We start from the raw sequence: 27,190 nt of genomic DNA on the forward strand, positions 1-27,190 counted from the left end.
TTGACCACTTGATGATGTCAAAAACTCAACTTTTCTTTGATAATTACTGATATTCACTCTCCAGAGAATCTTTTTGTACTTCTGTGGGTCTGATTGGGTGAAAACATAGGACCAATTTAAAGAAGTAGGTTTTTTTCAAAACATCTAAATTGGCTGAAAATTTAGCCATGCCACAAACCAATCTGACACATGCGTTTAGTTCCTCTTGAGCCAAAGATTCTTATGATATAAGACTACAGAATGTTTAGGAGTTATGAGCGATTGCGTACTTTTGGGGCAAGCTTTGGTGACTTTGTAGACGGGGTGGGTACTAGAAAACATCAAAGTTTCAAGTTTCTACACCTTACGGTTTGGTCTGCCCATTCACTTTTATGTCAGAATGGTGCTCTTTGAAAATCTTAAATACAATAGGGTTTCCGCGATACACACTTGAACCCCTAATAAATAATACATATTCAGCCTGTAAGTCCTGCTGGTGTTCAAAAAGGGATGATTAAATTATGAAGGAACAGTCAAAGACAAGACATTTTAACAGAAAAGATTTATCATACACGTAATACACAGTGAATATACAGCAGATTGTTATATAGCAAAACTACAATATCCACGATTACAGATAGTAAAAGTGCTTCAATGATTTATTTCACTGCATTAGATGATGTGGATGTGACCGTCAGTTACTTACAGTCCATTCCAATCCAGCTTAGGACGCCTACAGTACCTTGGGTTTAACAAGAACAGCAAAGATTCGTGATTCTCCAGCTGTGTTTACCTGTCATAAGGCCTCAACACAATTCTGTCACCAGGTTCTGGAAATTCTTCCAGCTTTGAGACTCAAAAAGGTAGTTAGTTCTTCAAAAAGCCTAAAAACCATTGAATAGTTCCATCAGCTGCTCCCTGTAAACTAGTAAACCGAAAGCAACAAACTTCCTTTATTTTCACATTTTACATCCTTTTTAATACTATGTATGATATATATAAAAAAAGCTTATAATGTATAAACCATTGCAAAAAGAAATTGGATGAATATACGCAGATTATAGACCATTATATCAAACAAAAGATGAAATCGCTCTCTTCATGCCTGGTGGAGCGATGCACAGAGGAAGAACATCGTAGTGAAGGTGAGCTAAAGTGCTGCGGTGATGCCAGATGGCGTCACGAGGACTGAGGTAGTCGTCTCATGATAGACTACGCCAGATTTGCTTCCACCACAGATATAACCAGCACTGGGACGGCACAACATTCTCAAACATTAAGGCTTTCCCAATGGGCCCCGAGGTTGGAAGGGGGCTGCCAGGAAAGGGTCCATCACTGCTCGAACACCTACCGTCCAGGAGTGAAGTGGCCCAACGGGGACTGAGCTCACGGCTGCCTGCTGGCCCACACTGGAGACCACGCGGTGGGCGGCAATGGGTTGCTGGGGCATCGGAGCCTCGACGCAATGTGGAAAGCGGATTTGACTGTGCACAGGTGGATGGGGCAGAATAGCCTCATTGCCATTTGTGCACCTCGTTAGATGTTGGGGTCCAGACAGATCATTCCTTCTGCAGAATGGGGCCTGGAGGAAGACATCAGGCTGCGGATGGGCTCGTTGAAGTTGAGGAAATGGAGCACCGGTGAAGATGTCCCTACCGTCTCGACCACATCCAGGGAATGGAGCATTTGAGAAGACGTCTGGGGAGGACGATGGCGAGAGTTTGAGAGCTGTAGTGTTGAGGAGTTTGGAGTCCAGCAGTAGAAGCGTTGAGCCACTGCACGCATGCACAACCTCATCTTCCTCTGCAGGAACATCTGAGCTCTGGATGTTACTGGATCCTGATGAAGAATCATAGCCGTTGACGTTAGGCAGATCATCTGCAAGAGAGAATAAGTTCAAACTAATTAAAGACTCCCTGTGGTCATCAGGGTTTTTTTTTTTTACATTGCCTACATGACTATCTGATGCTTAAAAGATAAACCATGTGCAAATGTATCAGTCAACACCACTGCTGAGCATTTTCTACTTAAAACTGCCAAAGACAATCTCAAAAATTCAGTTTCCTACTTTAACATACATGAAACCAATCTCCTCAATTTGCAGAGTGGGACTTTTCATATCATTAGCAGTCTGAGATGGCAAACAGGAACATGGTTTGGGTGACATTAACAACACATTATTAGCTGTTTGATAAAGTAGTCAAGCCAAAGGGCAACAATATCAATTACCATTATAGATCTGACACTGTACGGAGTGCTAAATAAAATGCATTACCATTCCGATGCATGGACTTGTAGACGAGCCTTTATAATTCGTTCATGAGGACATGAACATATTATTTTCATGCTGAAATGTGTCATTGAGGTTTAAGGGATAAAGTTAGTGACTGCAGGAGGAGGGGGGGTTGGGGACTTTTTAAAACAAAAAATTCAAGGGGAAAACACTCCCACTTAAAATCAGTGAAATTTATGAAAAAAGTAAATAAATAGCTACAGTACAGGCATCCTGGCAAATTCTGCAGGACTGGTTGGTGGAATGCTTTGTTTTGAAAGAGAGTGACAGTTGGTTTAGGACAAAGATGAATAAAAATAATGACTACTATTTAAAAGGTTTTTAGGAACATTTAGTCTTACAGATAGAATGTAAATTTATAGTAATTAAGTAATAAAAGCTTACTGTATATCTCATTAAAAATGGTGAAAATGTTGAGCCTCCAAATTATTAAAATATGTTTTATATACTGACAATCACCTTAAAAAAAAAAAAAAAAAAAAAACGGTGGTAATGAGAAAGCCACATGATGAATCAAAATTCATCACAAGTAGCTTTTCCACAAGCTGTGGTGAATACTAATAAATAGGAGGTGCACAACGTCATGCACAAAAATACAAAACACCATCTTGTTAACGCACGATACTAAAATAATGCAATAAACAATTTGCCAACATAAGATGTAACATAAAACCCTAATGTAAATTAATAAGAAAAAAATATAAGAAACAACAGTTGGTTCAATGAAAAAACATCAAATGTCAATTTATGTTTTTTCACTAAATTATAAGAGGACTTGTTCTTTTCTACAATTTTCACCATGTAGAATAAGGGAACTGTTAACCAATCAACCAGTTTTTAATATAGCATTAGTCTTTTAATGTTAAAAAATAATTTTTTTGCAAAAACCTCCATCACCAGTCCAACCAGACCATTCAAAGAAACATCTATAGACGTCCAGACATTGTGAACATTAACATGACCGCCCACATTAGTCATCTATTCAGGATGTTACACATTTCACATGAAAAGAGGTTAGCCAATGACAAAAGTGTTCATTTGCATACAGAAGCAGCAGAAACGGCTTGTACAATCTTCAAAAGTGCAGATAATCGCACCTTTGAAGAAGGCTATTTTTGTTATACAATGCCAGCAGAAAACACATGGCCTGAAGCACAATACCAAATTAGGCTGCTTTTGCTCCGAAGCTCCATTTTATTCATGAACTCCCTTCTTTAAGAGCTGCTTTAAAACAAATTCTATTTTAATGGAATGAAACATCATAAAGTCTCCTAAACAGCAAAATTCCTACAGGCATCCCCGCTGCACTGGCTTGTGAAACTATTTGTTTGAAAGAGAATGGCGGTTGGTTTATGACTTAGATTAATAAAAAATAATAAGAACAACAAACATAAAATTAATACTTGAAAGGTTTGAAGGCTGATTCGGGTCTGGATGCTGTAGAACTAAGTCTTTAAAGATGTTTTGTAGGATGTGCCCTAAAACATGATTAACTTGAGCCACCTGGCCTTTTGTGTCTTCCAGGAGTCCATTTCTTTCATCTAAATGCTATTTTGCAATATCCTTGGCCTACCAAATGGGCACCGTATCAGTAAACACACATTTAGGTCTTAGGTGGAGATCAAAATGATTTGCTTTTTGCACCTCAGTCTTATAGCTTTCGGTATAACTTTCAGTCAGTGTTGAGAACGAAAGCTCAAATGAAAAGGAGGAAGAGAGAAAGAGAGAGAGAGATGAGACAGACAATGGCCACAACAAGGACGAGGAAATCTTACCTGGAGAAGACAAAGGCTCTGTCAGCCAGACCTCCAGCAAAATGTTGTACCATGATAACTAAGAAAAACCCAAACACCTTCAGTATATGATTAGATATTTATGACTGTAGGAAGAAATAGAGGCTTGAGTATCACCAATATTACGCACGTAAAGTTGTTGATAAATATGTCTGACCTTTCTAAAATTGTTACTAAAAAATAAAACTTTCAATTTTGGTAAAATAAATAAATAAAAATAATTGTACAATAATTTTTCAATTAATCAAGTGCATTTGTTTGACACTCTTCTTAATAAATTTTGATACAAAATTTAATTAGTTTTTTTTCTTTTTCAATTTTTCTCTGTTTACCAACAGTCAAATGCATTTAATTCCCGAAGACTTAAAAAAAAAGTTTTGTAATTTCTGATTATATTATATTAGATTATAATTAAAGTTCATTGATGTACATGATTTGCTTGACTGCTGAGGATGCAAAACGTTTCAACGGATAAATAATTAACACTGGCACAATTTACATTAACATTTACATGTTTATTTAACACCCCTTTCTTTGTTTATTGGTTTTCACAAAAATAGAAGGTGCACATGAACCCATCACTGCTCTAACACTGGGCTGAGGGTGTTTGCTACAGAGACCAATCGGGTTCCGACTCTGTGTTTAAACATGGTCATAAATATTGTTTTTCTCTGAACAAAAACAGCACATAAAAGGAAACTTTGATTTTTGCACAACAACACAAGTCAAACGCTACCCGCGGGGCAAAGACCTCTACTGAGAACTACAAGATGGAGCTTTAGGATTGCATAGGTTAACATGAGAGTCTGCGAATGGCTGTACAGAGGAGAGGCGGGATATAGAACGATCTCATAATCGACACTGCCAACAACAAATATCAGTAATGAAGGCCCAGCAGCATCTCTTTTCCTCCGCAAGAGGATCGCTGAAGTGCAGTGCTATTCTGCCTCCAAGCAAACAAAACACCTCATAAAACATCCAAAACTTTCATGGAAGTTTTCCATTTACAGAACCTTAGGGTGGGCGGTATAGCTAAAAACCTCTATATCACGTTAACGTATGTCACAGTATATTTATTAGTTGGAAATCCAAAAAATGCGCAGATACAGTTTTGTTCAGCAAAAATGCATTAAATTATGTTAGAAGAATATTACTTCAAATATATGCTGTTCTTTTGAACTTTCCAGCAGCACAACTTCAGTGTTGATAATGATGATGATACTAATAATAATAGTTTGTTGAGAAGCAAATCAGCATATTAGAATGATTTCTCAATGATCATGTGACACTGATCCAATGATGCTGAAAATTCAGCTTTAACATCACAGGGATGAATCACATTTTAAAACATATTAAAAAAGAGAGAACAGTTACTATAAATTGTAAAAACATTTAAATTTTCCTAATTACTAATTTCAATGTATGTCTGATCAAATAAATGCAACCTTGGTGAGATGTGTTTACTGACTCTGAAGTTTTGTAGTTTTAAAGTTTATATATATATATATATATCATTTAAAAGTTTTGGGTATATCTGGCATAAAATGGAAAAAGAAAACTTATGCAAAAATAAAACTCTTATGCAAGTAAAAAAATGAAACAAAAAAAAAATTCAAACAGATACAGAAATAAACTGAAGACAGGAAGTTCCAACTTTTCTGATCATATAAGTCAAATCTGACAGCATGGGAAAAGTTGTTAATATTTCATAACTGTGCAAATACATCTAAAGTAATGCAAGATGCAAGTAAAGCAAAATCTCTGTGGAAACCGCCCAGCCCTACTGATTCAACAATGTCAAAAAGCTGATCTTTTTTTTTTCAACCCCTTTCTGGATCTTATCAAAGGACTTTCAATTCTATAGTATGGCAGCCAGTGATTGGGAGTCTGCTAAAATTTGTACAGCGTCAACACGAGCATTTTCCCATTTGCTCTCAATCTGGCAGTCTAATTACTCTCAGTGAATGAAAAGAGAACCTGTGCTTGAAACAGAGGTGCCTGCTGCGGGTCCAGCTGTCTGAATGAAGCAGATAAACCATGTCAAAGACACAACGACCTCACCACTTTCAACAACTAAGACTAGCTATTTATTTACCTCACATCCACACATACACGCACACACATACGTACAGTACTGATATGAAGATTGGCCACAGACATATCTTAACTTCATATTCATAAACACTGCCATGCTTTGATATGCGTCTGATTCACGAGAATTGTGCAAGAAAGCATGGCATCGGCCTGTAGTTTCGAGGATGATTTGTATACATACTCCGTTGAGGATTGTAGAGCATTTCCCTCAAGACTACAACCTGTTTTTGTTGACGATAAACATCTGAGAATAAAAGGCAACGAAAAACCAAAAACAAATCTAGTCGATTTGCTTACGAATGGCGTCAAACTGTGTCAGGATGCTTCAAGATTGTCCTCTTTTCTTAATCGACTTTGTTCAGCAATGACGATCTGGCCGTTAGAAGATGAAACTGACAATTTACATTCGCAAACACATCTCAACACACAGAACAAAGAGATAGTTTCCTCTTAAATAGGTTTCATATACACATGTCTGCATTTATATATGGATACTCAATTCATACATTCATTCTCTAACACTCTATTCATATTCACATATAATCTTAACCGTATAGGAAATATTTCTTTTAAATTATCTCATTATGTATACTACGGGGTAAGACGGGGATCTCTGAAGGAATCGCTGGACATTTGGACCAGATGCTTTATACACAGGAGAACAAATCACTTTTGAGGGCGGGAGGGTCAGATACTGCAGATATACACCAATTTACATTGTTTCAAGTCAACGTACAACATCAATAGAGCTATTTACAAAGAAATAACAGAGAAATGATGGTAGGGAGATCATGAGATGGCGAACGAGTACCACTGATGGCAATGAGGAGCTTCTAGCCGGTTTTGAAGTTTTGAAATCACTCTACATTAAGTTTTAGGATCCGTTCGTACCCTGCGGTCAGTCTGGGTGAAGATAAATTCTCACAAGCTGTGCTTGCATACCTGCCGGTCTGTAAACATCCAGGGAAAATAATCCTGTCTGTAAACATTTGTTTCGATTCGTACTTTATTTTCTGTCTGGAGGTAGCCAACTGCTTGAGTCTAAAACCCATGTGTTTAATCTGGAGACGAGCTTCCGAGTGCCACTGAAGACACGGCTAAAGACTGAAGAGAAGAACAATTTTGATGTTTGATGCTCAACGCTCTCACTCTTGACTGCGTGGCAGATGAAATGTGCATGCACAAAGGAACAACAGATATGGACGCATGAGGAAACCGGATTTTGAGCCTGTAGAAAAGGTCGCACCAGAGTTGAATGAAAAAAGTTGAACATAAACTCATCAGGGAGATAGATGTCATGGTGCAGGGGAGGAAAGCCGTGTATGTCAAATCAAACGAGCGATGATGGTGAGGATGACGAGAACTGATGGACAACAGCGGCAGGAAAAGAACATAAAACGTAAGATGTGATGAACAGGAAGAAACTGAAGTGACGGAATGATGAAGAACTGATTAAAGAGGGAAATGGACCATAAAAGAGGGTGGAGGACAGGACAAAGGATAGCAGGAGGGATTCAGGGTTAAAGGCAGAAGACTACAGCGGCTGGCGTCATCTTCAGCACAGCAGGAATTATCTGTACGGTCTAGAGGTCGATGAGCTGGTCCACCAGCAGCAGGGAACGGGCCAGGTTGGGCAGGCTGGACTCAGAGCTGCCACTGTTACTGCGAGAGTGACCTCCTAGAAGAGGCCAGATGGACAGGAAGGTTAGGGGAGGAGGAAAGGGAGGAAAACAAGATTAAGACAAGGCCGAGGAAGGGGACAGCAGAAGAGAGAGGGAGAGAGAGATAGTAAACATTCACGAAAAGTCAAGAGACTCTTACGAAAGATCATGCATAGGGTTGGGTAGATTCAACTTAATTTCTTTCTTTTTTTTCGCAAACAAACTATAAAGGAATTTTAGATGATATTTGATTCAGCTAAAGACTTCACTAAACGTAAAAATATGAGGTTAATTTGATCAATTATAGGAGAACCTCAGTGATTTGTGCACCATTACTGAATCTACAAGTTAGGGCAAAAAAACATAAGCTCTTCTCAGTGTTGTTACTGCTAATTAAAAAAAAAATTGGTAGTTAAAATAAAGCTGTTAATAAAATTAAATAAATAATAGGGAAAAAATTGAAAACAAGACATGTTGCATATGAACTAAATGAAAGAAATAAGTTTAAGTACTAAAATGACTAAAAACGAAATAAGTTAATTAAAAAATATATTTAAAAAACTAATAAGAATGACAAAAGCACATGATAAAATTATTAAAACTTGAAATTAAAATGAAAACTAAAAAAAATCTAAATGTAATCCAAAGAAGCTAATTCAAAATATTACTAAGTATTATAATAGTGCAAAAATAGAGCTAAAATAACAATGACTTGTCTGAATTAATACAGCAAAATAATAAACAGAACATGCTCTTTTTGCAGTGTCCTCATTGGTTATATGCCACAACTTATATTATTTATATATGTGTGTGTGTGTGTGTAGCATCCAGTGCAATCTGATTTGAGAATGAATGACTGAAATATGAACCACACCCTCAAGTACTCTTGTCAGGTATAACTCAAAATAAATTGAGAACTAGTACCTGAATTACTGTAATACTGATTTACTGTATTTATAGCGCCTACATAAGCAAAATCACAGATTGACAATGTATACTTTTCTTCAATAAATAGTATTAAATAAAAACAATGTTTTTGTATGACAGTCTATGGCAATTTCTATTGCCCTCTGCATTTTTGCAACTGCCAAACAGAACGCACTCAAAATGTACAGTTCTCACATATGCATAACTTTGTTTTCATTATATTGACAGTAAGAAGCAAATTGCTCACTCATTCTCACAAAAGGATTTGGTTCCTCAAAGCTTACCTTGGGAGTTTTTGGAGACCAGTACTGGTATGGGGTCAAATTCATCTTCATTGGCTGTCTCAGCACTCTGAGGCTCAAAGCCTGAGATCAAACAGGAGTCTGCAGCTGAGAGGTGATGAGGGTTGGGGCAAATCACGGGTAAAAGATTTAAGAGGACGGTGGCAGGGAGAGACAAAGATGGGTGAGAAAAATGCAGCACTGTTAGCATGATGTCAACCCTGAAATGCTCACATTAATGTTTTTGGCTGACACTTTCCTACCAAAGCTTAACAAATGTCAAGAAAGTGCATATTGTATTTTAATAATAAATATTTTTAATTTTTAATTAAATAAGCTTTACAGTTTTACCATTCTTTACTTCTTTTATGACTCACCAGGTCGCATAAGCTATAAATGCCAGCAGAACAAAAGAGTGAATGGTTGTACCTGGTATATTCTGGGAGGGGCCTCCTGAAACAGGTGCAAAGTCATCCAGACAGTAGGCGGAGCCAGAGGGGAGAGAAGAGCCCAGCAAGGAGTCCTCTCCAATCAAAGGGTCTACAGCACAGTGGGGAGCAACACCAGGGAAACGCATGAAATCACTAAATCACATGAACTACATAAGAATCAGGGGGTCATATACTATTTCTATTTTTGGAGGTTCACTTTTAATCTTAGTCAAGGGTTTTGTGCTATAAAGTCATAATTTAGTTTTCAGGATGATTTTCTGCTCTTTTTCCTGACACTCAAAATTAAATGATTCTGTTGTATTTTTAGGTTTGTAGAGTCAAACAAAGTTTGTTGTGCCCCATCTGGCCACCAAACAGGCATTATTGACCAGTAAATGTGGATAGTCATGGGTTCAACATCTGTCAGAAAGTTGTTTTTAATATATATAATGGAACTATTTGAATTGTAAAATTTATGGTGTTGATTTAGAAAAATGTTGCAGACAAAATGGTCCACTCTCTATTGTCAATAGCGTAGGGATGAAGCACAGTTCACTCAAATTACAATTTCAAATTACTTTTAAACCGAGCAGCTTTCTGTTGGGCAACACAGCAATTCTGCATGACCAACTTGAACCCGTTGCCAAATCAAAATGGGAAATCTTTTGGCCAAAGGTGAAATTCCCAATTGTGTGGATTCCTATTGAAATGACTGGATTTTGCCTGCGAAACAATGGTAAATGTGACCACACATTTACAGTGTTTTCATTGTACACTGAATTCATTTTTATCTAAAGATACAAGAAAACGGTTTCCTCATTACATGACCCCTATGAGAACCTCTGCAATTAATTGTTGCATTTAACTAACATACTGGATCCTTAAAAATGTGGGGGAAAAGGATACTGATGGCAGAGATTTTAATGTGAGAAATCAGCCATAGCCTCAGGCCAACTGTCCACACAAAGAAAATATTCTGCAACCACTGAAGTATTCGACAGGGTGCTAGGATGCTAGACAGAGGCTTGTCTGTTTCGAATGCATATTTTTTACCTCCCAGTGCTGATGAAACTGGATCTGCCTCCACAGGGTGTAGCTGAGCCTGAGGGGGCTCCAAGCCAGGAATCAGAGAGTCCAAACACACTTCCGTTTTGGCTGGGAATAAGTAAAACAAGTAAAAAAAAGAAAAATAAAACAGACAATGCCACATTGTAAATTATTTGCCACATCAAACACATCACCGGAATCTTTCATAACACTTTTTAAAATCGAACATACATTTTTAGTCTGATGGACCATGCACAATTTCTTTAACAATGCGACTCTTTTCTTTCAATAATGGACATAATAAGAACTTAGTTTCGCTGTTTTGAGCTTTACATGATGATTAGATCCTTTGAGGTATCATAGAAAGGAGGGATGTGCAAGTCATATAAAATAACTACAGGTGTACCTCAGGGTTCGGTGTTGAGCCCCTCATCTTTTTGATATACACAATATTTCTGAGACCCATCACTATGCAATAAATCAGCTTTTTCTACTAATGCAATGCCATAACACTACTCTAGATGTTGTCCAAACCTTTTTTGAGTTGATTTCTCAATGTCTAAACAAATAAAGTTTAATTTTATGTGGCAAGAAGACAAAATTCCAAGCTATCACAAATAATACAGGGATTGCTTATACTGCATTACACAACAACATTTAGGAGGAAAACATCATGTGTCTCAGCGAAGAGGACAGTGTTTAGTTAAGCTATTGTAAAAGAGGCAAGCATCCAGCGAGACAGTCATCAAAAGCTGTTACCATCTCTAGTGTCATCAATGGAGCTACCAAAGGGGTCAGCCATTGACAGCAGATCAGGCAGCATGAGAGAGGTATCTGGAGACTTCAGGCCCTCTATAAGTTTCTCTGTAAGTCAGCAAGTGAAAAAAGACAGTGTTAGCCAGAATAAACACAGAAATGTATTTCTACAAAAACTAAGAGGAAAGAAAAAGGACAATGGAGGGTTTGAATGCCAGACTGATGATTAGAAAAAGGTAACTTTTAAAAAACAGAAATAAGCAGCTGAAGTATTATTAATGGGTCTAAATTATCTGTTGTACAATGCAGCCTGGGAACACAACGTAAAAGAGAAATGCAATCAAGACAAACCATTACTGATGCAGTAAATGCAAAAAGTGGGACAAAAATCAACAAATTAAACATTAACACAAAATTATGCCTAATGATAAACTTAATAGAAACTAAAATTAATTAAGAGCAGTTTTTCAGTCAACTTCACCAATCAGTATTAATGCATGATAACAAATAAAAATTGTTTCAGTAATTTTATTTTACATTTAATTAGTTTTGTATTTTTTCAAATTTCTGAATGTTTTACTTGAATACTTGATACTGTTAAAAGATATCTGAAAAAGCACTTAAGTAGCTTTATGAAATTATAATTTATATTTTGTTTCTTTGCTCAATTTGCATTTGTTCTTTTGATTTAAATACTTTGTTTTTGTAATTATTATTAAATCTTTACATCGAAAATCACTAGAAAAGGATAAAGACTGACTGTCCATTGAAATAAAAATTAAAAGTACACTTTCTGTGATTCGCAATATTTAAAACCATTGGTATTTTGGTAACAATTGCAGGTGTGTGATCACAAAGGTGCGTAAAGGGTAGGTAAGGCTGTTATGGACATCTGGATTACCTGGCACAGCTAGCAAACCAGCTCCTAATTCCAAGCCCAGAATGTCAGCAGGTCTTTCAGCTGTATGAGTGCAGAGAAACAGAAAATGGAAATAATAAAGTGGACAAGAAGTGCTGAACATTAATGGGAGTCAATCAACAGTGATAGTCAGTGTGAATAAAGGAAGCAGGTGGACTCTGACGAGTAGCTCAGCAGGGAAGCTGAGATAACTGGTGGGCCGTGATTCATCTTAAGGAGTCTCCTGCTGATTCCTGGAGTTCGACTACCTCAGATGTACTGAACATGTGCCATTATGTAGCAAGGGAGGCCATGAATCGTACAGAAATAAAGAGAGAGACTGAAGGCACATGAATGGAATATCAATAGTCAAATACAGACAAACAGGAAGCCAGGATGTCACTATCAGTGTTATATTGATATCATATTATGTAAGAGAGAAACATTAGTTTAGGGCTGACAGTTCACTCACCAGAAGATGGAGGAGCAGGTTCTGCAGCCTCCAGCCCGGGAATAAGAGTCTCAGTAGTGACAATCAGAGGTTCAACAGGTTCTGCAAACATCAAAAACACTAATACACTGATCATTTCAATTTTAAATTTAAAGTGATAGCTCACGCAAAAGTTAAAATTCTGTCAATTACTCACCCTCATGTCGTTCCAAACCTGTAAGACCTTTGTTCATCTTCGGAACATACATTATGATATTATGATGAAATACGAGAGCTTTCTGACCCTGCATAGACATCAATTGAACTACCATGTTCAAGGCCCAGAAAGATAGTAAGGACTTCATTAAAATAGTCCATGTGACATCGGTACCACGTTCTCATAGTTTCATAAAATTAAGGCTGAACCAAGGACAGAATTTTATTTTTGGGTGAACTATTCCTTTAATTTATCACACACACAACCATACATAGCAACATGCAGAAAAAAAAAACAGATGGGTGGGGGGAATACAGTGGGTATAGAAAAGAATCACCCCCCTTTAAAATAATCAAATTTTGTTGCTTTGCAGCCTGAAATGAAGATGGACACGGTTTTTGTTTTATTCAGCTGTATTTACTCAGTTTGAAGTGACGTCCTGATCCAGGGAGGGTATGTGTTGTACCAAATACCTTCCACTTAATAATACACTTCACTCTGCTTCTAAGCATTGATAAAGCCTTTGAATTTTTATTTTTTTGTGTCCATCTCCTGACTTGTGCCTGTCCACAACTTTATCCCAGAGATCAACAGTGCCTTGCCACCCATATTTGATTGTTTGCTTCAGTTGCGCTACCAAGGACTGAAATGCTCCAGAAAAAGCTCTTTTCATGCTGAGCTGATCAAAATGACCACCGCTGATCAGAGTTGAATGTTAAATGGCTTTATGTGCCATTGAGAAGGTGATCAGCTACACCTGATTGAGTTTACAAGTCATTTTAGGGGCGGGTGATCCTTTTTCCAACTCCATGATTCTGTTTTTTAATTTTTTTCTCACATGTTGATGTTATGTGATTATTTTAAATGAGGGTGATTCTTTTCTATGTCCACTGTATGGAGAGGGAGAGAGGAAGAGTGAGAGAGAGAGAGAGAGAGAGAGAGAGAGAGAGAGCAGGATGTGCAGTGATAAGATGTACCATAGTTTTATAGTACTATAGAAAACAAAGTTACCATCAGCTAGTTTGGTGAAGTCTTTGTTGAGTAGGTCCTCAGCTGTGAGTTTGGAGAAATTGTCATCACCGAAAGGATTCCAGGTGGGCTGGTCTGGGGGGCTTGTCAGGCTAGCAGCTGAGGCAGGAGCTTGAGGGACAGAAGTACTGCCCTGCTGGGCAGCCTGGTACACACTCTGCTGGGAGGACTGGGGAGAATTGGATGGGGTGGCGCTGACTGACCTAATTGTGCCCAAACAGAGAAACAAGTATTCAGAAAATAGATTCAAGTAGGTTCAAGTTTGACATTTCTTGCTATGTAGGCTATATAATTGCAGTATCTCACTCTATATTTCTAGATTTCTCACTTTGACTTGTTAAGGCTGGCCTCTGCTGTGGCTGCCTGCAGCTGCTGAGTGGACTGGCTGACCGGCACACCGAACATAGCGCTGTGAGTAACATCACTCTGGATGCGTCTGTGCCCTGCCTTCTGGGCCATCCTTGGGGACGAAGGAGGAGTCTGGGACAGGCCAGGGGCCGCAGGCTGAGGAGATGATGAAAAGACAGCAGGATAAGCAAGTAAGAACTCATAAAATACAAAGATATCAGTGTGACAATTTAAATTTAAATGCAGTGAAATGGTACGAATTAAAACCAAACAAACATGAAAAACCAAAGGTGATTGATGAAGTGCTAATGAATGCAGATATGTGAGAAATAGATGAGTGTGTAAATAATACATTACTTCTTTTGTCCCTCTCAGCATCTTTCCGATGCTCAAGTCATTTCTATGTCAACTGATCTAAATATACTGGATAATTACTACACTGCCTGAACAAACTGATCTGATTTCATCACTTCATCATCTGAACTAACAAACAATTCAGAATGCAGTGTAAACAGTGCCTAAAAACCATAAAATGAACATTTCAGCAAATCAAAAATGAAAGCATACAACTCTAATGGTATTAACAAAAACATTGTCTGTCATAGTTTTTGGACAATTTTCAGAGCAAATAAACCAAAACGAGCAAACATCCATCACGCAAACAATCAAAACCATCTATGCTGATCCAAAACAAACCAAGGATGGACAGATGGATGCAACACAATGGATGATGAGGCACAGCCCCTGCATGAGGTGCATCATTAGTGAGAGTGAGGCTGCCAGCTCTTTGAATCAAACAGGATGGGGCAGCATGCACAGGATGGAGGTGATTACCCTCTCTTCTGCCACCTCTGGGCTGATTTGGGATTGAGGTTCTGGCTGCTGGACAGTGGGCGGCAGCGCTGCAGGGTCAGCCTGAGCTGGAGGCGGGGCACCAGCCGGCTGAGCGGTAGTGGGCTGGATGGGCACCGGCTGCTGCTGAGCTGCAGACGCCTGCTTACGACGGGCGCTCCGTGCAGGTGCGGTGGGTGGGACGGGGCTGGATGGAGGAGGAGTGGCTACAGCTTTCTGAGGGGCAGGGCTGACAGCTGCAACTGGAACACCCCCTCCTGCGGCCACGGCTGTGACGGGGATGGGCTGCATGGGCTGTCACACAGACAACTACTATGATGTGAACCATAAATGGGACCTTTACATGTGACTGTTACTTTAGATTAATAAATGCAATCTAAAGGCAGGAGTTATTGAAATCGGTTAAAATAAAGTGACAAGTTTACCCAGACTTCACCACTTTATGCTGATTTACATGACTTCAAACCAATATACAGATTGGCATCTCTCACAACCAATAAGTGAGTTTGAGGCAGGGTTATTTGTTCATCCTACCAACTGGAAATCAGTCGTTTTTGCACATATTCTGTTATGGAATTAAATTGAATTAGTTAAATTAGAACAAAGTTACACTATTTTTATGCCATTTTATCTCAGTTCCTGGTTAACCAAAATTATTGTAGCTTGTAATCGTAGCATACTTCCTGCTCTGTTAAAACAGCTGAGCACTGTAGGTTTTGATTAGTGCAGTGAGGTACAGACAGAGTAAAGAGACTCACCGTTTTCTGCTGAGGGACCGGAGACGTCTGGGCTTTCTGAGACTGTAGCGTTGCAGCTGGCTGAGCCAAATTCACACTGACAGCTGAAAAACACAGAGAACAATTGAACATTTTAATAATTACTTTGAATGAATAAGATCAACACTTAAAAGATCACAAAATATACATCATAAGAGAAATCAGCCAAACTCATTAATATAAACTTATTATAAACACATAAATTCATTTTTTCATATACACTTTAAAAGACATTTTAAAAAGAAACATTTACAATTATATTATATACATTTTTAAAATGTTACGTAATTTACATCTAATATTCATAATTACATATTTACTATAAATCTGTGTATAACATGTTAATGTTAATTAAAATGTTATTATATAGAAGTACATTTATAACACAAGCTCAGAAACAGACATTTACAATTATATGCATTTAAAATGTAATACATTTTACATTCACAATAAGCTTTTTAGTATTAAATAAAATGTATTATTTATATACAATTGCATGTAAAAAAAAAAGCATAATAAAAAGTAAAAATTAATAATGTTACTAATTTTGTTTAATATTAAATTTATGGGGAAATATGTTTGTAAAACAGTCATTATGCTTCAGTTCTGCTACTGGTTCAGAGATGACAGTGTAGCTGTAAGTGTATTTTATGCTAATATACAATGAATGTTGAAGAATAGTTCATAATACTGGTACCTATTGGCTGATTGGCCACTGCGGGCAAGTTAGCTCTCTTGCGTGGGGTCAGGGCAGCAGGCTGGATGGGCAGGATGCCCCCTAGTGCCTGAGACTGGGATTGTGCAGCTTTGGGCCGCTGGCGTGGAGTGATGGAGGTTTCAGTGGTGGGAATGGGGTCTGTAAGTCTGCAGGACAAAACATAGACACAATGTCAGGTCAAATTTAATGAGCACAGCAGTATGGAGTAATATGGAGTCTCTAATCACGTACCTCGCCTTGGTCTGAGTTTGGCTCTTCTTCGCAGCTGCTTCGCTCGCTCGGATTGGCTCAGGAAGTTTAGCAGGAATGGGAGAATTCTGGGGGGACATATTTCAGATTAGTCTTGTTTTTATGATCTCAGGCATTCTTGCAGGCTGACACACACAAGCACCCAATCCAAGAACTGATCCCAGAGGTAAAAGCACTGACCCAACAACAGGCCGAGAGTGACCTGAGAGAAGAGGGAGCAAAAGGACTAACCTTGACATTTTGGACAGGGCAGTCCCGTCGGGCCAGTTTGAAAGCAAAGTAGGACACCTGATAAATGTCAGGCCTCCTATCAGGGTCCGGTTCCAGCATGTACCCTGACAAAATCACCACCACAGAGGGAAGGAAAGAGGAGAGAGAGTAGAAGAAAGAGAGATTGAGCGTCACCACGTGACAGATAGTAAAGGGCAGAGCTGATGATCAGTATGAGTGTTTGTTGATACAAGGAAGTTGAAGGAATAGTTCATCCAAAAATAAGATGCTTCATCATTTACTCACCCTCAAGTTGTTCAAAACCAATTTCTACTTCCATGAAACACAAAAGGAGACGATTTTTAAGTTCTCCTTTATATCCTTGCCTTTTTTTTCATATAATTAAAGTAAATAAATGAGGACTGGGGCTGTCAAGCTTTGTGTGAGGAACAGCCTAAAATGTTAAGGAAATGAAAATTCTGCCATAATTTATTCACTATTCCAAACCTGTATGCATTTATTTCTTATACTAAATACAAAAGAATGTTGGCCAATTAACTTTGTTACCAACATTCTTCAAAATTTATTTTGTGCTCCAAAAGACATATGTTTTGTCATTTTTGGACAATACATGGAATCTAATTCCATAATCAGACCATCAATGACTAGGATTTTCTCATTCCCCTTTGGGATCAACAGAAGAAAGAAATGACATGAGGGAGCATAAATGATAGCAAAATTTCATTTTTGGCTGAACCACCACTTTCAAGTGAGACCCACAGCCGTACTGAGCCAATGGTGAGACAGCAACAGAAACCCGGTGCGGGACGTGAGCAGAAAGAGACAGATACTTACGGATGAGACGGTGCATGTCCGGGGAGTAGCGAGAATTGTCTGGAATGGTGAAGTTGCCATCACAGATGGCTACCTGACTCTCGCCGAAGGGCAATGTGAAGAAACAGAGTTTATAGAGCAGACAGCCCATTGCCTGAAAGAAAAGAAAAGCCCAAGTCACTATACAGTCATAATACAATATAACAGCCTTGAATAAAGCTGATTAAACATTATTATTACTACTGTTCTTTAATTTAGGCATGGAAGTTTGATTCAAAAAGTGGAAGAAAAAGCCAGTGACTTTAAATATCTTCTGACTGGCTTTCGTATCTTTGAGATGTTTAATTACCCAGATGTCTGCTTTAGTGGTGATGATTTTGCCGTTGTACAGATTCACCATTTCAGGAGCGCGATAGGACAGAGTTGTGTACCTAAACAAAACAGACATTTTTTTTTTAAATAAAACATTGTATTATAACAAGTGTTATTTTTAAGGAATGCATGATGTATCTGTGACCATATTTGAATCGTTCAGTATAGTGTTTTTTAAATTATTCGCATCAGTTTAATAGCACTGTACGGAAAGCAGAAAATACAATATATTCTATGTCAATTTTCTAACATGCTACACATTAAATTGTTTACATTTATTACTTTAGATATCTACGGAGCCCTAGAAGTCACCTGTAGGAGAAAAAAAACAATCCATGCGGACGGTTTTGCAATCTGTCCCCTCAGTTTATAAACCGTACTCACGAATTCTTATTTAAGAGGCTGATGTGTCCCATCATATCCAGTGTTTTGTTGAAATACACAAACATACTCCCATCCAAAAGTTTGAGCTCTGTACGTTTTTTTAATGTATTTTAAAAGAAATCTCTTATGCTCACCAAGGCATCTATATGATCAGATATAGAGTAATATTGAAATATTGTATAATTTAAAATAACAGTTATAATAATATTTTCAATTGTAATTTGTCTCATGATGGCACAGCTGCTTTTTCAGTGTCTTCAGTGAGACACGATCCTTCAGAAATCATTCTAATATACTGATTTGCTGTTCTAGAAATATTTACTATTATTATTATCAATGTTAAAAACAGTTCTGCTTCACGTTGTTGTTGTTGTTGAAGCCATGATCCATTTTTTTCTAGGATATTTTGATAAATAGAACGTTTGCAACAGCATTTATTTGAAACGGAGATCTTTTGTAACATTATGAATGTCTTTACTGTCACTTTTGATCAATTTAATGCATATTTTCTCGATATAAGTTAATTTCTTTCAAAGAAAATCTTACTGACCCTAAACCTTTGAATGATACTGTATATGATCTCTCTCTCTAATATCCCCAGTCTTCATTAACACCATGCTATATTCCTTCAAATCACTCACCCAACACTTGTCAATATGAAAGTTAATGGATCAAATATCATGCAGTGCCTTTTACAAACATCAATTTGTAACACTATGTATATCCATTCTGAAAGTGAAAGAGCAAAAGTCAAAGTGTAGCCAAGTGTGGTGTCCCATACTCAGAATTTGTGCTCTGCATATAACCCATCCAAGTACACAAACAAGCTGTGGCTTAGTTGAGGTTTCAGTGCCTTGCTCAAGGGTCTCGAACCCGCAACCTTTGGGATACAAGTCCGTCTCTCGAACCATTAGGCCATGACTGCCCCATTGATCAAGAGCCTAAATGATCAATAGCCTTCTCTAGCAATCGTGAAGCGATTTCACTCACCACAGGTACCGCACAAGAGAGAAAATGTCAAACAGAATACACATTTATAATTTCTATGCATTAGAGTTATGCACATTAGTAAGAAATTGATTAAAACAGTGGATTTTATGAGTAAAATCTCTTCTGCCGGACCGCCACTGGTTATAAAACAAATTCAATTTCACAGAAACAGGCTGATTGGAAAGAATTACTTTTTAATTTCATCCTCCACCACGGTCACTCCGTCATTCTGGGGGTTCTGGAACTTCATGGTGGCGCTACCAAAATCACACAGAACATAGTGTCCTCTGTCATGAAGGAGGATGTTTTCCACCTGCAAAGAGAGACAGACATCACAAGGGGATGTTTTTAAAAAACACAAATTACACTCCAGTACAACACTGCATCTTCAGCTAATGAAATAAATAATTTGAGGAAAAAGCCCAAGGAGTTGGTCTCAGCCTACTAATCAAGTGTTCACTATAAAGTGGTTTTTACTATAACAGTCAGTCACAAATGACTGTTAACAATGATTCATTCCATCAAGGGTTCAAACTGAAAGTTTCAAACAGTTTCCTCTTCTTAGAAAATAATGCTTCTCATGAGAAGTACAAAAGGATGGGAAAGATCAGAAAAAAAAAGAAAAACAGTAGAAAATAAAGGAACCTTGAGGTCTCGGTGGATTATGGGAGTTTTGTACTGGTGCAGACATGCCACGGCCTCACAAGTGTCACAGAAGATCTGGAGCGCTTCCTGTTCGTTGAAGCCTGTTTGCAAACGCTGGTTCATGAGGTTCACCACCTGACCACCTGCGCATAAACAAATGTACGGATGGCAAACGTTAAAATACTTCAGTTCCAAATCAATACTAATACCAAATTTTGAAGAAATCTTAACCCAGAACAAAGCAAAGCAAAACCATTGATTTTCCATGCACTGGTAAACTATTTTGGTTCCATAACATGTCTTCTTTTAGCAGGATGAAAACAGCCAAAATACACATTTAAGTGTTTGTTCTTTTTGAACATGTAGATTTCAATTAGAGTCAGAAATCTCCACTTCAGCAGCACTTAGACCAAACTTTACAGTTTTATTCCTACCATATATAATTCATTTATAGAATATTTTATTGATAAAAAGATTTAGATTTTAATTTTTTTTTTTTTTGGCTGTTGACAGCATTTTATGAAAGAGAGAGCTAAAATCCCCCTTTAACTCTAATGTCAACAAAATGAATTTCAGTTCTGGAAATGTATTTAAATTTGTGCACCCTGTTAATATCAATATCACGTGACAGTTGCTCCTTCTGAAAACGCATTCAGTACATCCAAATGGTTGGCCTCTAGTGAACACTCAAAACAAAGAAACAAGCTCTTTTGGAAGAATCAAAGAACCAATCATCTATCTGAGGATTTACAATAACATCTAGCACAAAATAAACCAATATAGACATACAGAAAGCTTTTCACAGGAAGAGACAAAAACCTTTTTGAATGTGCATAAGCCACAATGAGATTTAGCCAGGAAATCTTATAATTATTTGATGAATAAAAAGCGTTCGCAATATACAACAAGATAAGGAGAAAAGGTCACGTCAGGCTATGATGGAGTCCTGAAATCTATATAAAGAATGCCCCCAGGTGGATGAATTGTATAAATAACGCACAAGTTCTGCATAAATGGAGATTAGGGATACCATAGTGAAAACATTTTCCTAAGAATTAATACACTTGAGACATCAATATTACAGATTACACAGCACATTTTACAAAATGAGATATTTGTCAGTTTTATAGTATTTAAGACAATTGGAAAAAAAGAACAGCTTATTAGTTGTTCATTTTTCATTGGAAAGACATTAATACTGGAATTTTTGTAGCTTTAGTCCCATCATTTTCCACACTGTATGCCATCTAGGTGGTACTTGATGAGAAGTTTACTCTGCTAACTGTATGTTCGGTTTCCCACATAAAGCACAAGGCGGCTGTGTGCAGAGGCATCGTGGGGCTGAAAAGCAGACTTACCTCTGCAGAAGTCCATGAGGATAAACACCTCCCACACATCTCCACCTCCTACAGCCGTGATGCTGGAGTCCAGGAACCCAACGATGTTCTTATGACCATTGAGATCCCGCTGGAACACAGTCCACAAAGAACAGAAAGAGTTGGAATCAGCAGCTATCACAAGAAGACTGAACTCTGAATACTGTATTGTACCTAGACTAACATTTAAAAGTCTGGGGTTGGTCAGTTTTTTTAAAATATTTCTTATAGTCTCTTGTGCTCACCAAGGCTGCATTTATATGATAAAAAAAATAATATTGTGAAATATTATTACAATTTAAAGAATTTTCTATTTTTTTATTTTTAAATATTTAAAATTATAAGTGATGGCAGAGTTGAATTTTCAGCATCATTACTCCAGTCCTCAGTGTGATCCTTCAGAAATCATTCTAATATGCTGATTTGGTACTCAAGAAACATTTCTTATTATAATCAGCATTGAGAACAGCTGTGCTGCTTAATATGGAAACCGATACATTTTTTCATGATTTTTTTTTTTTTGATCAACTAAATGTCACTTTAGATCCATTTACTGAATAAAAGCATTCATTTCTTTGACAAATAAATCATACTGACCTCTTTTAAGTATTTGAAGTGATGTAAATTATGACTGTACAATGTAAAATGTCTCGAAAGGCAATTCTCTCATCATTGCTAAAGCATCGGAGACCTTTCATCACACTCACCATGATCTGGATCTCACGGTTGCAGACCTGCAGGTCATGTTCGTTGTTAACGTACATCCTCTTTAGGGCACAGCGCACTCCCTGATTGGTCCGCACCAGGAAGACAATAGCAAAGCCACCTACAAAGGCAAACACACAAAGTTTAGGCGGTTTAGCTGAAATCTAGATGAGTGCAAATGTAAGCTATTTACACCACAACACTGCCTTCGTGTGTAAATCAGCAGGACATTTATATCAGTTTACCACAGAATAGAAGTTTTTTTTTTTTTACTTAAATATTACATAAAAATATTTTATTATATGGATATAAAATTACATATACTGCATACATTATGCGTTTTAAAAAAAAACAGTACCCATTATTATTATTCTTAATTATTTAACGTTATGTATTACTTTTTGTATTCAATCACTGTCTGGTTGCCCTGTCTGCAAGTTCATAAAACACAATCACATTTCTGCATGCAAGCATTAAATTCTGTTTTTGTTGATCCAGATGTTTTAGTGGAAGCACTCAGAAAAAGCATACGCAGGTGCGGGCAAATGTGAACAGAATACAGACACTTAGTCCAAGCATGTACTCTAGGTGTTATAGTTCATGCTTATATGCACAACCAGACATCAGAGGCTGTGTATGTTTGCACTCAGATTTGCTGTGTTGGCATAATGTGGTGTTATTTCTCAAAGCAGACACATGGGAAGCTGGTGGAGGAAAGTAGGACACAGATATTTCATCAAGGATCTTGCGCTATACAGGAATAGTTGATTTAGAGTCAAACAATCAGCAAGATTATCTCTCTGCAAAGCAGCTGCTATTGGTTTTATATTGCAGAGCTGAGAAAAGATGCTGAGAGGTGTTTGAACAGGACAGACGAGTCTGAGATGCACCAGGCCTGAAAGTCTATTAGCTTTGTTACTAGTTCCATCTGTGAACTGGAAATCAAATTAAAGTGAGCAAACAACCGTTTCCTTTACATTACTGATGACACATGCAGTTCATGATGATGCAATGAACGCCTGCTCTCATGTAGTTACCCAATCTAAATCAGCTTTCTTCTGTCCACCACAAAAGAGGTTTTAGGCAGGATGCTTTTTATGTATTTACCTGGAAAACATTTACTTTCATAGTGTGGTATAAAAGTAGCGTCAATATTATGCTTAATTTCCCTTTGAGGAAGAAAGCAACCCATGTTTAAAGCAACACGAGGGAGATGAAATAATTACACAATGTTTATTTTTGGGTGAACTGTGCCCTTAAATTTCACATTCAAAAATGGATCTTTAAATCAACATCAATATATCAGGTAACTTTATATATACACACTACCAGTCAAAAAGGTTTTTTTTTTTTATGTTTTTAAAAGAAGTCTCTTATGCTCACCAAGGCTACATCTATTTGATCCATAAAAAGTTGTATTGTGAAATAGTACACATTAAAATAGCAGTTTTCTATTTATTTATTTATTTATTTAATCCTGTGATGCAAAGCTGAATTTTCAGCATCATTACTCCAGTCTACAGTGACAAATGAGCTTTCAGAAATCATTCTAATATGCCAATTTGCTGCTCAAAAACATTTTTTATTATCAATATTGAAACCCTTGTGCTGTTTAATATTTTTGTGGAAACTGTAATATGTGTTTTTGTTTTTTTGTTTTCAGGATTTGTTATTTGATAAATAGAATGTTCAAAAGAACAGCACCTATTTAATGGAATGCTTTTGTAACAATGTAAAAGTCTTTACTTTCCCTTTTGATAAATTTAATGCATCCTTGCTAAAAAAAAAAGGGAATCTTTTATATATATTAAAACAAAATTGTAGTGAACCCTAACTTTTTGAACAGTACTGTAGTCTATATCATTTTAGTTTTTATACAGTGTGCTAAACTAATTTTTAAAGCACAAATACCCCATATAGTCTCTTAATGAATACAAAAACTGCATGCTAATATTAATGAATATATTATTAATTTTAAACAGAAATCTATAAAATTATTTTAAAATAGTTTTAGATGTATAAGACGTCCCAGCACAGGACATGTCAACACCCAAGTACAGATGAGCAGGGATTTCCAGACAGAGGATTTAGGCCACTAAATAAAGCTGCCAGAGGAGTTGAGAAGAGTGCCGAGATCCAAGCACAGTTCACCATCAGGCCATGCTACATGTTTGCTGGATTCAATTATCTGTAACTAACTGCTGTACAACACTGAACATCAAGATGGTTGAAAAGAAAACATGAAGTAGTCATATGTCAACCAGGCAAATAGATCATTCAGTATTTGGTCATTTTGAAATCATCAACATTGGCCAAACTGCTTCTGCAATTTTATGTGAACTTTGAGAAAATATTTCACATATACATACATACACATATACACATATATATATATATATATATATATATATATATATATATATATATATATATGACTTCTTCAGGGATTCACAATACTGGATAACGATTTTTAAAACCCATTTTTGAGACTGAATGAAATATTGTAAAGCTGAATTCTAAACTAATTCATTAATTATGCAAATTTCCATTATATTTCCAGGTTTCCCATGACTATGTGAACGCTAGCACACTGTAAAGTCTGCACAATAAATCAACATTTATAAATTGCATAGTCAAATTTGGATCTTGGTTGTAGGTTCAAGGCCTGCATGGAAAATATTGAACAACAGCCTGACGTACCTTCTGCCAGAGTTTCTTCTACAGTGACTTGGTGTCTTCCGACAGTGAAAGCCCGTCCGATGAAATTCCCACCAACACTGCTGCTGGATCCAGAACCTCCAGCTCCCCCTCCAGAACCGGGTCCAGAGCCCACCAGCTCCCTCCGGGAGTCAAAGAACTTCTTCATGATGTATCAACGATCCCTTAACTACTTATCTGAGTCTATAAGAAACTGAAGTGGCCTTGTTGTTCTGATGCCAGAGGTTTAGATCAGCTGTCAAACATGGACTCGCAGCCCAATTCTGGTGCTGATCGCAGCTTAAATGAACCGTATAGCAACAAAAACGTACTAGTAAATGAAAACAAACAGTATACGTACTAGATTAATACATCACAGTTGAGTACACCTAAATAAACAGCGTCTATCAGTGATGGCCTGATATGATTAAAGTGTTTGTCTAGTGTCTGTATAAGGGACACGGGCCCATATCACGATATAAATATTTAAATCCAGTTCAAATCAATGTAAACATTCAAACCCTGTTGAAAAATGAACCTTCAAACGAGAAGCGAAGAGAACATATTGTTTTGATGGACGAAAGTCAAACTCTCCATCATCAGCCAGCTGTGCAGCTCATTAACATCTGAAAAACCACCCACTTTTCACGGAAAAAAAGATGACATGCGGATATTAATCAGAATAAGGGATAATTTCATGACTTAAACACCCATAATCATATTATTTCGTCTCTTGTTTGTTGAAAATAGTATCATTTAAATTCAACACAGTCAGCTAGGCGCTAACGCTAGCATTCCTGCAAAACCTGCTCAGACGCGTGACACATCTCATCTGCGCGCTCCCGTCGGAGAGAGGGCTGCCGGTGAACGATGAACGGATGCGGTTCGGTTTTAATCGGATAGAATCAGATTCAGGCAGAAATGAACGTGTTGCTCATGGCGATTCTCGTCTGCCGCTTCGGATGCTGCAGATGCGCCAGCTAACCGGAAACCACACCGGAAATGTGAAGCAAGCACTATAGAAACTATAATAAAAGTCTGAAATTCTTGATAATTAAAGTCGTTTTTTCCCCTTTAAGCAGATGATCGGCGAAGGAGGCAGTGAAAATGTTGACCTTAGGAGGTCAAATTAAATATTATATGAGCAGAGTGTGTGTGTGTGTTTGTGTTTGTGTTTGTGTTTGTGTGTGTGTGTGTGTGTGTGTGTGTGTGTGTGTGTGTGTGTGTGTGTGTATCTATCTATCAATCTACACACATTCTGACAAAAGCTACTGGATACTATAAAAGAAAGATTTATCATGATTGCAACGTTTTGGAAAGATATTGACTTTGGAAAGAAACGAGAGCATTGTTCAATTATTATTTAATAAAAAATATTTTGGTGTGATTTGACTTTTTTGTTAACTTTTTTTTTTCTTTTTACAAACATTAAAATGCTACTCAGATTTGTTTTTCTTTTTAATTTGACAATATAATGTTGAATTTAAAATATGGTATATAAGAAATGTACTTATACATGGAAAATATTTTTACGCAAATGTAAATGGGCATTACAAATCTTTAACTCATAAAATAGAAATAGGTCACTGCTTTCATACTTCAAAAGCAAGACAGACATTACTGCAATTTTTTAAATCTATTGTTTGATTGATTGATTAACAATTGTGCACAACATGATTTTAATTGCAATAAAAAACAGGTGAAACAGGTTTATGTAAAACAGTGGTACTTTTAATTTTGTCAACTCGTACCAAGAGGGGGTGCTATAACTTCCTATGCAAATAACAAGTTGACACAGTGACTTGTCATGAGCTTTGTGTACATAATTACAAAATTACTTTTTGTTGTTGTAGTTGTTGCAAAATGTCAGATAGCTGGCAGCTTTCAGCTTGTGTTTATCCACGATAGAAAGTTAGCATCCTCTAATGCAATTCATTTTACTTCAAAAATATTTGGAAAACATGCGCAACAATAGAGTTTAGAACAAAAAGCAATTAAAGAAACTTTTGAAATGGTTTTAAGCAAAGCCGAGACTTGTGGCAGACTTCAAAAGCTTCAGTAAGCACATTAATGATCATTATGTGGGTGAAGATCACCGTCAACAAGCGAGTCCTAGTTTCAGCACACTGGTGTTCAGTCTGTCATCTCGAAGTCATATACAGATCTAAAGTTGGTTCGACGTTTGACGTTGGATAGCC

At 37.2% G+C, this 27,190-nt stretch overlaps 1 protein-coding gene across 4 annotated transcripts; it reads right to left on the bottom strand.

Annotated features, from left to right (window-relative positions):
- Window positions 1–526: 526 nt before the first annotated feature.
- aak1b (AP2 associated kinase 1b) lies at window positions 527–26,001 on the bottom strand. Of its 4 annotated transcripts, none has more exons than XM_042765366.1 (21): window positions 24,996–26,001; window positions 22,298–22,416; window positions 21,573–21,681; window positions 20,215–20,357; window positions 19,761–19,882; window positions 18,173–18,254; window positions 17,845–17,977; window positions 17,011–17,114; window positions 16,762–16,847; window positions 16,510–16,676; window positions 15,795–15,877; window positions 15,019–15,330; window positions 14,165–14,340; window positions 13,819–14,039; window positions 12,633–12,731; window positions 12,164–12,223; window positions 11,266–11,370; window positions 10,513–10,614; window positions 9,458–9,568; window positions 9,032–9,136; window positions 527–1,857 (listed from the first exon to the last, which is right to left on the bottom strand). In XM_042765366.1, exons 1-21 carry the CDS (start codon window positions 25,159–25,161, stop codon window positions 1,256–1,258), a joined length of 3,207 nt encoding a protein of 1,068 aa, XP_042621300.1. In that variant the 5' UTR covers window positions 25,162–26,001; the 3' UTR covers window positions 527–1,255. The 4 variants fall into 4 exon arrangements, with proteins under 4 accessions (XP_042621300.1, XP_042621301.1, XP_042621302.1 ...); XM_042765367.1 differs by having other exon boundaries at window positions 12,633–12,713; window positions 24,996–26,000; XM_042765369.1 differs by lacking the exon at window positions 527–1,857 and adding an exon at window positions 6,130–7,837 and having other exon boundaries at window positions 24,996–26,000.
- Between the last annotated feature and the right edge of the window lie 1,189 nt (window positions 26,002–27,190).

The sequence above is a fragment of the Cyprinus carpio genome, chromosome A10 (genome assembly GCF_018340385.1).
Source record: "Cyprinus carpio isolate SPL01 chromosome A10, ASM1834038v1, whole genome shotgun sequence".
NCBI lineage: Eukaryota > Metazoa > Chordata > Actinopteri > Cypriniformes > Cyprinidae > Cyprinus > Cyprinus carpio.

Coding starts and splice junctions, on each gene's coding strand:
- aak1b (XM_042765366.1), bottom strand. CDS start 25,161: ATGAAGAAGTTCTTTGACTCCCGGAGGGAGCTGGTGGGCTCTGGACCC. Junction 19,883..20,214: donor TAATCCACCGAGACCTCAAG/GTTCCTTTATTT, acceptor CTCTCTTTGCAG/GTGGAAAACATCCTCCTTCA. Junction 17,978..18,172: donor CCACTAAAGCAGACATCTGG/GTAATTAAACAT, acceptor CTTTTCTTTCAG/GCAATGGGCTGTCTGCTCTA.